Source organism: Leuresthes tenuis, unplaced genomic scaffold (genome assembly GCF_036924035.1).
Source record: "Leuresthes tenuis unplaced genomic scaffold, fLeuTen1.0.hap1 SCAF_19, whole genome shotgun sequence".
NCBI lineage: Eukaryota > Metazoa > Chordata > Actinopteri > Atheriniformes > Atherinopsidae > Leuresthes > Leuresthes tenuis.
In genome coordinates, this window is record NW_027325373.1 from 27,833,657 (window position 1) to 27,851,276 (window position 17,620).

General features: G+C 40.5%; 1 protein-coding gene across 1 annotated transcript in view; it reads right to left on the reverse strand.

Moving 5' to 3' along the window:
* Positions 1-2,292: 2,292 nt before the first annotated feature.
* LOC140276744 (ATP-dependent RNA helicase DQX1-like) overlaps positions 2,293-17,620 on the reverse strand; it is a 30,033-nt gene continuing 14,705 nt past the window's right edge. The window contains exons 4-12 of the mRNA XM_072371545.1: positions 16,972-17,410; positions 12,642-12,947; positions 12,318-12,417; positions 11,812-11,970; positions 8,077-8,268; positions 6,381-6,506; positions 5,824-6,014; positions 5,480-5,670; positions 2,293-3,148 (exon numbers count right to left, since the gene is read on the reverse strand). Coding sequence (XP_072227646.1) covers positions 2,941-3,148; positions 5,480-5,670; positions 5,824-6,014; positions 6,381-6,506; positions 8,077-8,268; positions 11,812-11,970; positions 12,318-12,417; positions 12,642-12,947; positions 16,972-17,410 — 1,912 coding nt within the window. The 3' untranslated portion in view covers positions 2,293-2,940. The remainder of the gene's footprint in view (positions 3,149-5,479; positions 5,671-5,823; positions 6,015-6,380; positions 6,507-8,076; positions 8,269-11,811; positions 11,971-12,317; positions 12,418-12,641; positions 12,948-16,971; positions 17,411-17,620) is intronic.

A 17,620-nucleotide genomic window follows, 5' to 3' on the forward strand; every position in this document is an offset into this window, starting at 1 on the left:
AAGGTTTTATAAATTGTGCATTTGCATGGTTAACCCTAACCCTTGGAAACTTATTGCTTCACCCTGTGTAGTTGGAGGAAACACAGAATATATTAATCTAATCTAATATCTAATCAGATGGTAAGATTTTACTGTAGATTAGAACCTCAAAAGGGTAAAAACCACATCTCTTGATCTGCTTAAAAATGCACAATTGAGACCAATTGGGTCAATCTTATCTGACTGAGGTGTTTACACGAGGTCTTTTTGCTCTAATTGGACTTTTTAATCTGATTAAAAGAGGTTCTTGTAAACACAGCAATGGTAATGTTAGTCAGTTCAACTGATTTTAAATTAATGGCTCCTTATCAGGCCGCTGCAGAGCTTGATGATGAGCTGATCATTTGAATCAGGTGTGGTGGAGGAGGGAAACATCAAAAACATGCAGGGCAGTGGGTCATGAGGACCGGAATTGAGAAATACTGGGCTAAAGGGACCTGGCTCGCTATCGGGTGGTTTTCAACAGTGCAGAGCCGAGCTTCCAATTCAGATAACCTCGACTCCAAAACTACAAAAAGACTACATTTGTTACTGTACTAATATCACTAAATGAGGCAGAGGAGTAACTAAACATCTGACACACGGAGCAGGTGAAAGCAGGAGATAGAGGAAGAGAACTGGTAGCCATGCTAAGCTAGAGAACCAGACACACTGCTAAAAAGTGAAAAATAAAGACTAAAGATCTGTAAGAGTGAGCGTTAGAATATAACAAGTATGAGATAGAGTTAACTATGCAAGATGTGTAAATTAGTAAATTAGGGAGAAATAGGGTGATTATTAGTAGTTCAAGTAGTACACAAACAAGGTGACAAGTGATGCAATACGTCTTCCTGCAAAGCTTTTTTTGTTGGACCACATTTAACTTCGACTGCGGCATGCAATCGCAGTGGCATCATTGCAATAAGCTTCTGCAATGTCACAATATTTATTTCCGTTGTTACAGCTCGACTCTAAGGCTGCAACAATAATGGGAGACAGATGAGAGTTTTTCCATTTATAAGAATAAAGTTTATTCTCAAAATTGACTAAACTAAAGAAACGTGGAATTCAGTTGTCAATAGTGTATGCATGCATGAGTGTGTGGATGTGTGAGCTATCAAAACAAGAACAACTAGAGCCAGGTGTGGTTAAATTAGCCTGGTGAGCCCTCTGCCTTATTCCCTGCTAAAGGGAAGAAAACAAAAACAGGGACAACTAGTGGAGCGGAGGGGTCGTCACACCGTCCAGAGTTGCATTAATAATTTGCCAAGATCTTGTAGTGATGATAGAAGAGTCGGACTGCAGCAAAGTCTTCTCCAGCACATCCCAAAGATTCGCAGTGTGGTTGAGGTGTGGACTCTGTGGTGGCCAATTCATGTGAGAAAATGTCTCATGCTCCCTGAATTCAATTTTAGGATGAGGTCAATTTTCACTCCTAAATTGGTGATGCTTGATTTTTCATGTGGAACCAGGGAAGAAAGGTTAATAGAGGGGGTACAACTGGAGCCACTGGATTCAAACAGCATGACCTGTTTTTTTTCCCCTGAAATTAAGAATATTCAGTGCCATCCATCCCCTGATATCACCAAGACAATCAAGGAGAGGCCAAATGGAACATACACTATTGTGTTCCAAAGGAAAATGGATTTGACAAGTCATCTGTTTATAAGTGAAATAAAGTAATGAATGCTTTCTCAAAAGACTCAAAGTTATTGAACACAGCAGAGCTGGGGATCAAGATGAACGGGTCATGGGAGGGTAGTGAAATACAGGCCCTAGAGTGTTAACAAACTTGTTCAAGAAGAAATTTATCACAAAGTTTTCTGGAAGCTTCCAGAGATACAGGTTCAAGGACATTAAGACCAATGTTAAGTGTATTGAAAAGGACACAGGGGATGTGAGAGTTATCCACGATGATGTCAGAGAAATATTTTGCTCTAACAGTTTTTCATCTAGCACATGCTCACAGTGTGACCCCACACAAATGGGCAGGCCAAGGCTAGTGACCCCAGACAATGATCAACTATAACAGCTAGACAAGTAGGTTGGACTATGTATTTTGTGTTGTTCATTGTATGCAGTGGTTTGTACCTACCAAAAGTGGTCCAGGCACAACTAGTGAACAACTAGTGACCAAGCCACATCACTGTGTGCCTCCAAGACTTCAAATCTCGAACAGGAAGTAAAGGCAGACTTAAGTGGTGTCATGGTTGACAGGGGCTACTTAAGGCAGTCAGAAATTACAAAATAAAACAAAACAAAACCCCACTCAGCTGAGATTTCAAACCTGAAAAAAATTGTTTTATTAGAAGCTCATTTTATCCAGACAAACAGAAGCCATTACAATGGGTAGAATGAAGATCTAAGTCATAAAGACATAAAAAGGTCAAATAGAAGTCTTGTGGATCACTGCTACAGTATGCCATTTAAGGCATCTGTTGGGCATCTGCACTGGGGTCAAAAGCCATAACATATTAGTGTATCAGCACACTAAAGTGGTATTTATTGCTTTAACTGAAATCTTTTAACAAAAATGACCTCATTGGTTAGTATTTCACATCAATCATCACCCAATTGTTTTTCAATTTAAAAACACACATATGACAGCACTTAAAAGTAACAAAGGAATCTCTCTTTAGATAAGACAAGTTAAAAATGAAATCTTAAATTAAGACATAACATAGAAATTAAGAGGTGTAAATATCTTTCACAGCCATAGAAGTAGTGGTCATTTAGAACCACACAAAATGTTACATTATTGTTTTCCAACGGTAGTCCATTTGAAATTACAGATCAAAATGGCTTAACATCAAATATGATTTCATAGGCTAATTGATAAAGTACCAAATCTTAGACCAAACAGTAACGTGACAGCTTTGACATTGAGTCCTCTTCAAGGAAGCTCTGCTTCTTCCTCTCCTCTCACTGGACAACGCAGAGCTCAGTGCTAGACTGATTATGAGCCTCTCCTGTCCTGTCAGCATCTCTTTGAGTTCTGCCATGCTCTTGCGACAGGAAGTTCAGCTCATCTGACTGGGGCTCCAGACTCTGCCTTAGCTGCATCAACAGCTCTTTACCATCACTTGATGGAAGGTTTCCCAGGTAGTACTGAGGAGCCAGCTCCACAAGCCTACAACAGAGACACAGGAAAATATCTGTAGTAAAGAAGAGTACTCAAGAAATGAACTCAAGTACATGAAGTGTGAATTCGAGAGACCCTTTGGGAGGCCCCAGCAACATTGCTGTGTGTTAATGTTGATTTAAAGACAAATGTGGGATTTCCACACCAGGAAGAGACAGACATCACCTTATTTACCACTACCTTTGTACTTTGGATACAATTTAGGGGACTCTCTCCCACCAGACCTGTCCTATAACTTATGTGGAAAACATGAATGCCCTAGTACCAACTAGCGAAGCTTTCCCTGAACAAACAAAGAAACCCCTGTATGTGAGAGTTGGGGAGAAACCAGACCAAATGTTTCTTTCCTCTTATCTGGACATGTAAACCAAAGGTGACACCTATCTGCCTATATCTAGTAAGACAAGAAACAAATCTCTTACACCTGTACCAACTATTTTCTTCAGATTCACTTTCAGTTGGATTTCTAAAACTATGTTAAATGTGTTTTATACCTCTGTAAAGGTTGTTTAATGTTTTCAGTGATATCACTTGGTATAATAAGGAAGAAACCATTATTTAGAAAAACGACAAACTTTTCCGTGGAGCCACATTGCCACCTAACGGTCTGTAGCACAGAGTAGTTAAACCTAAATTAATCAAGTAACCAGATATTTATATTAAGTAACTCAACTGTTAACCGATGTTCCCTGATGTTTCTTTTTGTGCTCCATTGTTAAACACAGGAAGATAACTTTGTTTGGTTCTTTATTCATGTCGTAACTTTACAGATATCCATCTGAATTTGAGAAATATTCAAGATCCACACCTGTAATCCATGTTATTTTAGTCAAAGTGTGTTGTTTATTTTACGTCTTCTTATATTATGTTTATTTCATGTCTTTACCATCTTAAGATGTGGTGTTTTCAGAACCCTCTGAACAAATGTGTGTGAAGACAAAAGAATGGAGATATTGAGTTTTCTTTGTTTTATCAAACTCTTAACACTAGAATTAAAACTTCTACTTTACACACACAGGCAACCGCCATAACAGCTTCAGGCATATCATTGGCTGAAAGTTGAGCCTAAGCCTGCGTCATGCCCCGCCTCCACGAATCGAACTTGGAAAACCGCAAGGAGTAGAATAGAAATACATAGAATGAAGAAGAGAGAGAAACTGAAGAAGAAGGAATGATAATGAAGAGGACAGAAAGAAAGCAGAATGAAGTAATAGAAAGATATAAGTTTGTTTGTTTGCTTTTCGTTTGTCTGTTATTTTATCTCGTCTCCATGTCTGTTTTTCATTGTACATTTTAACCTCTGTTGCTGCATATGTTACCACACAGTAACAGTTTTTCCTGCAAAGAAAGCCAGCGTAAGCCTGTCAGCCTTTTGTTAGCTTTAAAGGGGAACTCCGGTATTTTTAAACCTAGACATTATTTCTGGCATGAAATACGTTTATCTACTCACCGAGAACAGTTTTGGCGAAAGTCGGCGTCCTTTGGGAGCTATTTAGAAAACTCGCAATCTGCATATATCCATACAACAACAACGAACAGGGCAGGGACAATGCGGCCACTAAATAAGGCATTATCTGTCTTTATGTTACCAATACTTTAAGAAGAATGAATGAATGAACGTGTGCTATAGCTCTGTTAGCTCATAGCTGCTGTTATGTGGCTACTTGCAGCTATAGGAGAGCTAACGGAGGGATTTCTACTGGGACCACTTTATTTCTGTCTTTTTGTGAGTGTGTTTGTTATTAATATATATCATAGTTAGAATTTGCAGTCTTATTTTTGTTAGCTGGTGTAATATTACTCTCTGGGGGTGTCTTTAGTCCTTTTAACATGTGTGAACAGGGGGTGGAAGTAGATCCGCCGCTGATATGCTTCTGAGCCAGCAGAGGAGGCAGTACCAAGAGTGGAAACGATACTGCCCCAGGTGCACACTTTTCAAGCCGGTTTCATGCATGTAAGAACACAGCGCTGCGGGGCTGATCCCCCTCTATTTGGAATGTGTTAATTACTAGGAGAAACAGCGGCAGCTTAACAAAAACATTCTTTTTTTGCTGATATGGTGCAACCTATGTGTTAAAAGAGCTTTTGTCAACCTCTTCAGCATGATAACAAATTCATGTGAATGGATCTGCATGTATGCAGGGTTCAGAGGAGATCTGCTCTTACAGTTTGCTCTCAAGTTAAAACTGTTATATTTTCTAAGCTTTCAGTTCCAACCAAAAGTTCTCCTAAAACCAACACATGGCTAATCTCAACAATTTGATCAAGGACCTAAAAAAGGTGATGCATAAAATCCAGTTTTCTGGCAGCTTGACTCACATTTGAGGGTGGACTTCAGAAGCAATCCATATACAGTTATCACGGGATATGGTGAATTCATGGTAGAGGACCCAGCTGGGGGGGCTGGGGCATGGTTGACGACACAGATAGGAGGAGAAAGGATGAAGGTGAGCCACATGGCGGTGAGTTAGCAGGAGGTAGTTACCAGAGCCATCCACATCATGAGCAACCTGAAAAGTAGAAGAGCCATCATTAATTAATGAAGTAGGAGATTGTGGCTATTGTGTAACATGAAAAATAAATCTTTTTAACGTAGAGACACCAAACATCAGCAAAGTACTGAACTCACTGAATACAGTGTGTATGGCAACCAAGATGCTTACTTTGAGGAAAAAGCCGGAGATAAGTGCACGTTTAATATTTGTGCAGTTGTCTTGGCATCCAAAAGCAGGGGGAGAAACAGGAAGCTCGATTCGCTGCATCACTTCCAGTAGCTCTGCCCTGATCACCACAGCAAGTCGTAAGGCAGCGTGACTGAGGAAGTTTGCTATGCACCATGCCTCATCCTGATTATCTGCAATCATACCACACAGACTTCACTCAATAACTCATGTACCTAGCAGGAGTTATCATCATGGCTTTGAGAAACATTACATCGAGTTATCATTGCAGTATGATCATGGTAATACATTTTAGAACTTATGTTCTAAAGAAATTAAAAAGAAATTGTATAATATGTCTGACTTTGGTAGAATGACTTTGGTAAATGCCCTTACTTCCGTATTTTATTATTTTACTTTATTGCTTTGTTGTGTTCTTGCTACACAGAATTCCCTTTTCAGTGATAAAGTGTTGATATAATTAGTATTAACAGCGTGATCGAAATTATTCCACTAACACTTGGAAGTTATGCATGAGATGAGGGCTGAACTGTACATACGCTCCATGAAGGCATTATAAATATTAATTAGAGTCATGTGGTCTCCCTCGGTGTGCATCAGAGGTCTCCATAGTGCAACGACAGCCTCTTCTCTGCAGGGTTCTGCAGTCACGAAGCAGGAAGGAGCTGAGACCAGACAAAGATCAGTTCAAATGTTAATTAAAAAAAAAAACTTTCTTAAAAGATCAAAAGGGTGCTACATGTACCAAATCCATAATACCAATCCATATCCATTAATACCAATGTCTGTTATTGTCTCGTGGGCATTATACACTATATTGCCAAAAGTATTGGCTCATCTGCCTTTACACACATGTGAACTTAAGTGGAATCTCATTCTTAATCCATAGGGTTATATGACATCGACCCACCCTTTGCAGCTATAACAGCTTCAACTCTTCTGAGCAAACTTTCCACACAGTTTAGGAGTGTTTATGAGAATTTTTGACCATTCTTCCAGAAGTGCATTTGTGAGGTCAGACACTGATATTGGACAGAATATCAGGCCTGGCTCGCAGTCTTCACTCTGATTCATCTCAAAGGTGTTCTATCGGGTTGAGGTCAGGACTCTGTGCAGGCCAGTCAAGTTCTTCCACACCGAACTCTCTCATCCATGTCTTCATGGACCTTGCTTTGTGCTCTGGTGTGCAGTCATGTTGGTACAGGAAGAGACCATCCCCAAACTGTTTCCACAAAGTTGGGAGCATGAAATTGTCCAAACTCTCTTGGTATGCTGAAGCATTCAGAGTTCCTTTCACTGGAACTAAGGGGCCAAGCCCAACTCCTGAAAAACAACCCCACACCATAATCCCCCCTCCTCCAAACCTTACACTTGGCACAGTGCAGTCAGACAAGTATCGTTCTCCTGGGAAGCGCCAAACCATCAGATTGCCAGATGGAAAAGCGTGATTCATCACTCCAGAGAACGCGTCTCCACTGCTCTAGAGTCCAGTGGCGGCGTGCTTTACACCACTTTGTGGTAACACTTTGTATTGCACTTGGTGATGGATGACCTGGATGCAGCTGCTCGGCCATGGAAACCCATTCCATGAAGCTCTCCACGCACGGTTCTTGAGTTAATCTCAAGGCCACATGAAGTTTGGAGGTCTGTAGCGATTGGTTCTGCAGAAAGTTGGCGACCTCTGCACACTATGTGCCTCAGCTGACCCTGCTCTGTCATTTTATGTGGCCTCCCACTTCGTGGCTGAGTTGCTGTCGTTCCAAATCGCTTCCACTTTGTTATAATACCACTAACAGCTGACTGTGGAATATTTAGGAGTGAGGAAATTTCATGACTTGTTGCACAGGTGGCATCCTGTCACGGTACCACGCTGGAATTCACTGGCTCCTGAGAGCGACCCATTCTTTCACAAATGATTATGATTAAAATGAATTGAATTCCAATTGGCTTGAATTGGACTGTATTACTTAAGTGCCTTGAGATGACAATTGTTGTAATCTGGCGCTTTATAAATAAAATTGAATTGAATTGAATTAATTGTTTGTAGAAGCAGTCTGCATGCCAAGATGCTTTAATTTATACACCTGTGGCCATGGAAGTGATTGGAACACACCTGAATTGAATTATTTGGATGGGTGAGTGAATACTTTTGGCAATATAGTGTATCTGGTTGGAATTGTTTTTTTTTTTTTTTGTTGGTTTATAAAACAATGAAAAGATAACTTTCTTAGGTACCTGTAAGCATGGCAGCTATAGTTAGCAGCTCTTCAACACAGTCGTACTCGCAGGCAGCAATAAGTGCTTTAGCCAGCGGTGGCTCAAGTGGCAGTTCTGACATTATGATGCCCACTTCCGACAGGTTCCCATCATCATCCAGTGCTGCAAGGTAGTCCAAGTCTTCCAAGGCCTGCATTAGAGCCTCAGGGGCTGGACAGCAGGGAGAGATGGAGTGACATCAGCTTTAGACATGGAAGTGCTGATCCCCACACAAAATGCATCACACTCAACCACAATCTACAGTGCCGCACAGAAATCAACATGGACCAATGAAACAATAAGAGTGATAAACAGTAGAGACACTTAATATAATGTTAGTGAAATGCAGAGGAGATTCTCCAGTTTGACTGTGTATTTATAAATCCTTTGCAAATAATGGCTAAAGTGCCCCTCTCCTTAAATTTAATGGAACCTTACTAGAGAGCAGGTTCAAGTAATAATCACTTTTCCTTCTGTCTCCAAATCTCAAGAAAAACACACAATAATCTATATCTAAATAACTGATATCCTCCCCCCCAGCTCTAAGAAGAAATTTAGAAATAATTTTAAAAAAAAGACAATTTTTTTTAATCTGATGTATGCGATTAGATGCAATATTTCATAAAGGCCAGTCACAATCAGTGATGGGCAGTAATCTGAATACTTTTTTCAAGTAACGAGTAAAGTAAGGGATTACAATTGCAAAAACAGTAATTAGATTACTGTTACTTTTCCGTTTGTGAGAGTGTCTCATGACAATCACGTATGAGCGATGTGGCGTCAGTGTGTGTGTGGGTCAACAAGAGATAACATGGAGCGCGGGAGAGAGCAGGACCATCCAGCGTTTAATGCTTGGAAGTACCAACATTACTTTGACTCGATAAAAATTGACAAAAACATTGGCGTCCGCTGTACACTCTGCTTGGGAAGAAAAGTTTTTATCAACAGTGAAAAATTCCACCTCAAATCTGCGCAAGCACCTAGCAAGCTGGCACAGGAATGGGAAACTCGTTGAGAAACCTCCGAATCTCCCCACTGACATGACTGCTTCGGCTACCCCATTCAATTCCACCGGGCAAACCATCAACAGGCCCCTCTCTTGCTAAACAGGTGAAAATAGACTTCAGAGCGACAGGACTTATCAAGGACATATTGCCCATTTCTACTGTAGACTCTGAATCATTCCGACGGATCGTAGAAAAAATACCAACCAAAAGCTGTGTCAAGCTACCACAGAGAAAGTAATTTGCAGGATACCTTGAGAGAGAATACGACATAATGGACACTATTATGTAAATTCTATACGATGGAATATGCAGAAAGAATAGAAGTAGGCTGAAAAGTCTATTGCTTTATAGCGTACTCAGGTTGTGCATCATGTTTTTGAAATGTAAAGTAACTATTAAAGTAACTAATTACCTTTGGAAAAAGTCATCATCAAAGTAACTGGATTACATTATTGGACAAGTAATCAAGTAACTTGACCAACACAGGTCACAATAACAGAAATAACTGTAATAATATTACAGTCATTTCGGTCAAAAGAATTTTGTTTTACTCATTCACTTTTTGTAATATTTAGAATAGACTTTAGTAGACTATCCAGCTTGTGAAAACTTTTCTTGACTTTATATTTGTGTATAACTCAAACAAAAATCCAACACACACAAACCTAAAATTAGCATATCACTGCATTAATTGATACTCATTTGTACATGAAATATAAATGCATACTGTAGATGTATTCAGTGTTATCTAAGCAATCTCCTTTAAAATGTAACAACTGATAAATGCTGCGTCTCTGCCACTCCTAGTAAAAATGTTATGACATGTTATGACATAATAGTCAGTGTAGTAATTAATACACATTATGGGTTCATATCTACCAAAAACTGTGGCCAAAATTCGCAGCCGAGTGTGAAGCAGCTGGGATTAGAATCAGCCTCCAAATCCGAGACTATGGTCCTCAGCCGGAAAAGGGTGGAATGCTCTCTCCGGGTCGGGAATGAGATCCTTCCCCAAGTGGAGGAGTTCAAGTATCTCGGGGTCTTGTTCACAGTGAGGGACGAATGGAGCGTGAGATTGACGGAGGATCGGTGCAGCGTCTGCAGTGTTGCTCTGCACCGACCCGTCGCTGTGAAGAAGGAGCTGAGCCAGAAGGTGAAGCTCTCTATTTACTGGTCAGTCTACGTTCCCATCCTCACCTATGGTCACGAGTTGTGGGTAGTGACCGAAAGAACAAGATCACGAATACAAGCGGCCGAAATGGGTTTCCTCCGCAGGGTGTCTGGGCCTCCCTTAGAGATAGGATGAGAAGCTCAGTCATCCGGGAGGGGCTCGGAGTAGAACCGCTGCTTCTCCGCATTGAGAGGAGTCAGATGAGGTGGCATCTGGTTAGGATGCCCCCTGGATGCCTCCCTGGGGAGGTGTTCCGGGCCCGTCCCACTGGGAGGAGACCCCGGGGGAGACCCAGGACACGTTGGAGAGACTATGTCTCTCGGCTGGCCTGGGAACACCTCGGGGTCCCCCGGGAGGAGCTGGAGGAAGTGGCCGAGGACAGAGACGTCTGGGTTTCTCTGTCAAAGCTGCTGCCCCCGCGACCCGACCCCCGGATAAGCGGCAGATGATGGATGGATGGATGTGGCCAAATAGCTGCTGCTAATAGCACTAGCAGATTTGGTTGGAGCTATTCATTGTCATGTTAGAATGCTACATGATCCCTGTGATCATGTATTTACTAGATAAAAGTTTCACTCTTAACTCTTAAACAGTGATCTATGGGCAGAGATGCAATATAATTTACACAACTGTTGACACTAGTGTAGACCTTTTTATGCACAATTGTTTTCATTAGCATAGAACTGTGTGAAAGAAAATTCTTTGATTTTATGAGCTCAGGATGAACATTTTATGTCCAAAAACACAACTGCTCTACCCTCTTGCTCATCTATCATGTTACACCACTATGTTACCGTAATACAGTGTTTCTCAATTCCAGTCCTCATGACCCACTGCCCTGCATCTTTTCGATGTTTCCCTCCTCTACCTCAGGCATGGTGGAGGAGGGAAACATCGAAAACATGCAGGGCAGTGGGTCATGAGGACCGGAATTGAGAAACACTGCCGTAGTAGCAGAAAAGGGATAAACACAGTTCACACAATTAAACTCTAACATAGTGTAGATGAGGTGTGAAGCAGCATGTTTCAGGATATTTGTGTTCTGTTAATTTGGCTAAAAGGGATGTTTCATTATTTTCAACTGTATGAAGTACTTCAGTGCAGTCAGTGTTTTACCAGACAAGAGTTTGCTCAAACTGCTTTGAAACTAGTTTAAAAATAAAAAGACAATGCTCTTCTGGTGGCTTTAGGCTTTGAGCTTTAACCTGTCCATCAGGAAACTTTCTGCCTCTCCAAACTAAGAGCACATTGACCACTTTCTACTGCAGGTAAGACACTGGTTACTCAAAAGTAATTCATATAACCCCACTTAAATAAAAATAAATCTCTTTAAGAAAAAGCTTAGCTGCTGAGCCCAAATGTTAGTTTCATTGTTCTGTAAACACAGGCAACAGTAGAGTTCAGTACCAGTTAAAAGTATGGACACATCTACACATTCAAAATAAATGGGTTTAATCTTTTGACATTTTGAAAAAAAAAAAAAAACATTTACACATACGACATGTTATTGTACAGTAATTAGATTAAGAAACGCACCTGGTCTGTCCAAGAACTTGCACTGTCCCATGTCTGCAATATCGAGCCTTTTGAGCAAAAGCACCAGATGGCTGAGGTTCTCCTCCATTACACCTGGACAATGAGCCTCCCCCATCCCTTCCTCGTACAGTAATTGTGGGTACAGACGGATACAAAGTCCTAGACAGAACCAAAAAAAAAAGCACAAGTCATAAAAAGCCATATTATCATAAAATATTGTACAATAACATTTGTTTCTGAGATCTATCTTTTATCACCAGTGATTATTTTGTTAACAAATATGTAAACAATTATCGTGTTTGATATCATTGCCATCTGAAAATCAGCACCTGTAATCAGGCATTTTAATTTGACCACCATCTTTATTCCAGAGTACATGCATTGGAACGGAATTGATTCATTAACTGAAGTATGTTGAACACTGCAGTGCAACGGACTGAGAGAAATTGAGTTGAAAGTATATAAAGTGGTCACCATAGTAACAGCAATAATAAACTTTAATCTACCTGGAAGGTGGCTGTTGACTCTTTGAGCTCGCATGTCTGCCTGGTGTTTGCTGATAGTCCTCAGGACCTGTGAGTTTGCTCTTATTTGTGGATTGTAAACCTGTAGCAGAATAAGAAGACAGTCACATTTTCAAACAATAGCCTTAACATTTTTTCATTAAAAATCAAAGGATGCTCTTATGCAAATAAGCTTGCACATTTTTTGTGCAGTTCACTTTAAAATAAGAATTACCATGAACACATGTCCTAAGAGACTAAGAGTTTAGGAATGATTTTTGAGGCAATGATTAAATTTCAGATTGCCACTTTGTCTTAAATACTCACAGTTTTGAGTTGAAGGCCTGTGTCTATGACATAGCGTATTGCTTGCAGGGAGAATGAAGCCTCTGCAAGTATATCTGTGAAGAAAACCTTTCTTTTGACAGCTGGATCTCTGGTGCCAAGCACTGAGCCTTCCACACCTTCAGAACTGTCATTCTCCTTAAGTTTAGAAAAGTCAGGGTCAGATTCATAGACCCGCTGGGTCAGCCCACCCAGTCCAGAGTGCAGGGAGAAGAATCGTAGAGGTCCAAGCTGAGGACTCAGAGCTACACACTCTTTTTCCAGCAAAGCCACACACTCTTCTATTTCCTACAAAAGACACAGAAGAGAGGATACAGATTCGGGTTTTAACTTCCAGTATCAAAACTTCCAAAATAAATGCAATGGTATATTTCAGCTGAACACATGGCAAAAGTGATGAATGTTCTACATTTTTTTAATGTAGTGACCTTTTATTACATACCTTTGTATGTAATACATTGTATGTGAGCGTGTGTGTGTGTGTGTGTGTGTGCGCGATGCATAGGGGATTAGGCAGATCAGGTCAGCATCGCCAGACTGGCCTTACTGACAAATCTAGTCTCAGCTAGCAGAGACACACATACTATGCTCCATGCTAAACAGTAACCAGGACAGCGATTCTGAGAGCAAAACATACACAAAAGCACATGCTTTTCTTTTAAGTATGTTGTATCTTGTTTAATTTGCCTTGAGCAAGACAGTATGTGCGAAAACTATGACATGAGACATATGCAAACCACCAGACCTCCCAGGCCTTCTTGATTCACTTCTCTGCATGACAAAGATGATGAAACTCTACTGCCCACTGCTATATAAAGACTGGTTTGGCAAGTTTTCCTTTGTTCATCGTACAAAAAAAGACTGAGCAGATGTATACCACAAAACACAAGACTGTAGCTCGGATAACAAAATACTTCAGCCCCTTTCAGATATGCCTTTTCAAGCCAAGACTGATGTGCTGTTGTTGTACATCATATTATGTGTGAAAGTACAGCAGTGTAATTGGAACTCGCCATTCTAACGGATGGTGCTGACGTCATTCTGCATGCCGGTACCACCTTAATGTATGTAAGCACATAGCGATGTGGAGCTGAGTTGCTTCTTTTGGCATGTGTGAATTACAGGTAGGAACAGGTTAATGAAGAGGTCTTTCTTTTGCTTATAAGGTGTGAGGGAAGCTATAGAGAAGGAGGGTCACCACTATGTCATCATATCTTCGCATACAAAAGGTTGTTTTAATGCTGCATCATGGTTTAAAATTTATAGCTAAATGTAAGTTTAATTTTATAATAAGTTTATAGCTATAGCTAATCTTTTAGGAGTCACATACTGCTGTAAATAATTACTATCTGTGTGTGCTGTACAAACCTGATCTCTTGTCCTTTCAATGAAGGTACACAGTTAAGTAAAAGTATATACTGAATGTATATATTTTAATGTATAAGTTTTTTTTGTGTGCAATCCTCAATTATTTTTATTTTTTTTTTATTTTTTTTAAAAATAAGCCAGATTTGACATATTTATTCTGCAGCAATCCTTACAGACCAGGTTCTGCCAGATTAGACCCCCAAATAGACAGCAAAAAGGTACATACACAACTCACAAAAAGTTTGGGATATTCGGCTTTCAAGTGAAATTTCAGGTTGAACCTAAAATGCATTATAACCTCTACAGGTGAATTTAATGTGACCTTCTGTAAACTTTTGAATGCACCTGTCCAACTGTTCAATGTTTCAGTACTTTTTGCACAAGTTACTGTTATTTAACAGCGAGCTTAACGACAAAATTCACAACAGGTGTTTGAGCCATGAATCGACCAATACATTTCCTGGTTCAATTAGAATTGGTATTTAAACAGTCCTCCTCATCATGTTGTTCTCATTTGGACATCATGAGAGGAAGACAACACCTAACAATTCATCAACAGTACCTCTCCATTGCAATGCTTCAAACAGGATGTTCTCAGATGGATGTGGCCACTGAGCTTAGAGTGTCACAGAGTGTCATCAGCAGGTTGAAACAGAGATACAGAGAGACTGGAAGAGTCACAGAAAGGTACAGAAGTGGACCTCCTTTGGCCACATCCAACACTTCATTGTGAACAGTGCCCTGCATAATCGGATGATGAATGCCATTCAACTCCAGGCACATTTAAGGGAGGTGAGAGGCACCCAATGGTCACATCAGACCATTCAAAACCGTTAACATCAGCATGGTCTGCGTGCTAGATGACCTGCAAGGATACCCGACTGCACCACCAGGCACAGGTGTCATCGTCCTGCAAGGTCCAGGGAGCATTTACACTGGACGAGGGACCAGTGGGACTCAGTGCTGTTCTCTGATGAAAGTCAATTCACGCTGAGCAGAAATGATGGCTGCCAACGATGTTGGAGACGTCAAGGAGAGCTGTATGCGTCAGCCACTGTTGTCACCAGACGAGCCTTTGGTGGTGGTGGTGGTGTTACAGTGTGGGCAGGTGTGTATAGTCAGTACAGAACTGCCCTACACTTTGAATGGTGCAGTGACAAGCCTATAATACCTGAATGGCATCATTAGACGCATTCCCACTGTAGGAACCTTTTGCAGTTCCCATAACCTTTTCAGGAATTGGGACTTTTTTTTGTGCATTTGGACATACAGGAACTAGGGACCACAGCCCTCAGTTCCTACAACCATTTTAGCTCCTTCTCTGAGGCAGGGTCTTTTCTGGGTTCCATAGGACCACATATGACATAGGTGTTTGGTGTTTGGTGGTTACGCCCCTTGTCTAAAATGTTTACTCATAAGACACGGACATAACCGGCGCATATGTAATAACTTAAACTTAAAGTTATTGAGACATTGACATTTTTGATGTGGTATACCCACCACTGTTGTTGGCTTTTGTTTCAACAATTTTTTTGAGATGAGGAAATCACAAGTGCATGCTTCTACTTAAATTTCCCCCATTTCATCATATAACATCACTGTAGCGTGAACTTTTTACATTTTCCATATATTTCACCTGAAAGCCAAATATACCTAACTTTTTGTGATTAGTGTATTTTGCAAGTAACATTTACCAGAAAAAAACTAAACTCGATTTTTCATTATGGGTGGGCCGTTTATGTGATAAAAGTCCTAATAAAATGTGTCAAACTGAACAGAGCCTTGTAGACCTCATATTTGTCTCTATCAACAAGTATCTTCAACTATTGCTCAGTAGCTGTAAATTTTATACTGTGCTGTTTTCCAACCTTCTTCTAAACACCCACATGACTCCTGCAACCTATTATATTTACTTTTACGATTGATGAAGTAGAAGGAGAGTTTTGTATCAATTTGTCTGCCCAAAAGTTCAAAAGCAACAGCTACTAAGTTTACAAGGATAAAAAAAATATCGGCAAAATTTATATACCGTAAATTCCGGACTATGGAAGTGCACCTGAATATAAGCCGCATCCTCTAATTTTAAAAAGAAAATCCATTTTGTTCTTGTATAGGCTGCACCGGATTATAAGCCGCAGGTGTCCACATTGTAATATGAGATATTTACACAGAAAGATGTTACATGTGAGGATTTTTAAACTTTTAATTAAATGCCTATGGTAACATAAACAAATATATAATGCAAATGCTTTTTTCCTCGAACAGTGCCTGTGACACTGATGGTTTTAAATTAAATACCCATTGGTAACGCACAAATACGTGGTGTATATGCTTTCCCCCACCCCTCGAACGGTGCCTGAAACACGGTTGGTTATAAAAAAAATTTATTAAAAAAAGACAGTAGCCTACCAGGAAAAGTCATTGATCACCTTCTTCATCTTCCTCCCGTGCACTAAAACCATCAAGGTCATCTTCTTCAGTGTATGAATTGAACAGCCTCAGAACTTCGTCACTCACTTCAGTCTCTTCGTTGTCGCTCTCACAATCTCATCTCAGATTGATCGCCTTTAATTTAAAAGCTGCATCATATGCATTTCTTTGTTTGTTTTCCATGTTGAGGGTGAGTACAAATGACCGATTTACAATAATTTAGCAGTGTATGTGTTTGATTTATCGTACACTTTCATTGGACCACTATGAACTATTCGTTCATTTTAATTGTTCTAATGTTACAAGACAAAATGTTTTTGCCGGCATGATAAAAAAAGAAAAAAACGTATTATAAGCCGCGGTACTCAAAGCCTGGGAAAAAAGTAACGGCTTATAGTCAGGAATTTACAGTATATATGTTGGGCCAATAATGTCTATCAATAAATAGTTTTTTGTTCGTTCTGTGCTTGTATACATGTATGTAGAACATAGTGTATGAATAATAAACCTGTACCTGAGCACTGGCTAGGAAAACTATGACATCTCCTTCCTCTCCTCTCCGGTGAAAATCCAACACCATGTGACAGGCAGCAGCCATGGGTTCCTTGCTTGATGAAAGCTCCCTGTAAAGAATCTCTGTCCTCTGCATGTCTGCATCTACTCTACCCATCTTTTCCTGATCTTTGGCAAGGGCCTCAGTGAACAGGCTGTTCATTGAAAGATGAGGGATGGAAGTTCCCAGGAAATCAGAGAGGCGAGGTGCAAGTGTGGGGTGAGTGAGGAGAACCACCCGGAAGTTGTCAGGCCTTTGGCGGCAGACATCACATAACAGACCCAGCAGTACATCAGTGGGAACAGTGCGCTCCTGTATCTCATCCAAGATCACAATGCCGTACTGATGCAGTAGGGGGTCTGACATCATTTCCTCGAGCAGTAAAGTGTCACTGACAAACCTGAGCGGAGAGAAAGCAAATGAGACATAAAGAAAGCATCCATAGCACAATATCAATATCACAAAGACAATACATGAGTATATGAAACTGCAATGTTTAGAAAGTTGTTTAGAGGATGTTAGTTAGGCGGCTGTAGCTCAGGAGGAAGAGCAGTCGCCCACCAATAGGAAGGTTGGTGGTTCGACTCTGGCTTCCCTGGGCTACATGTCA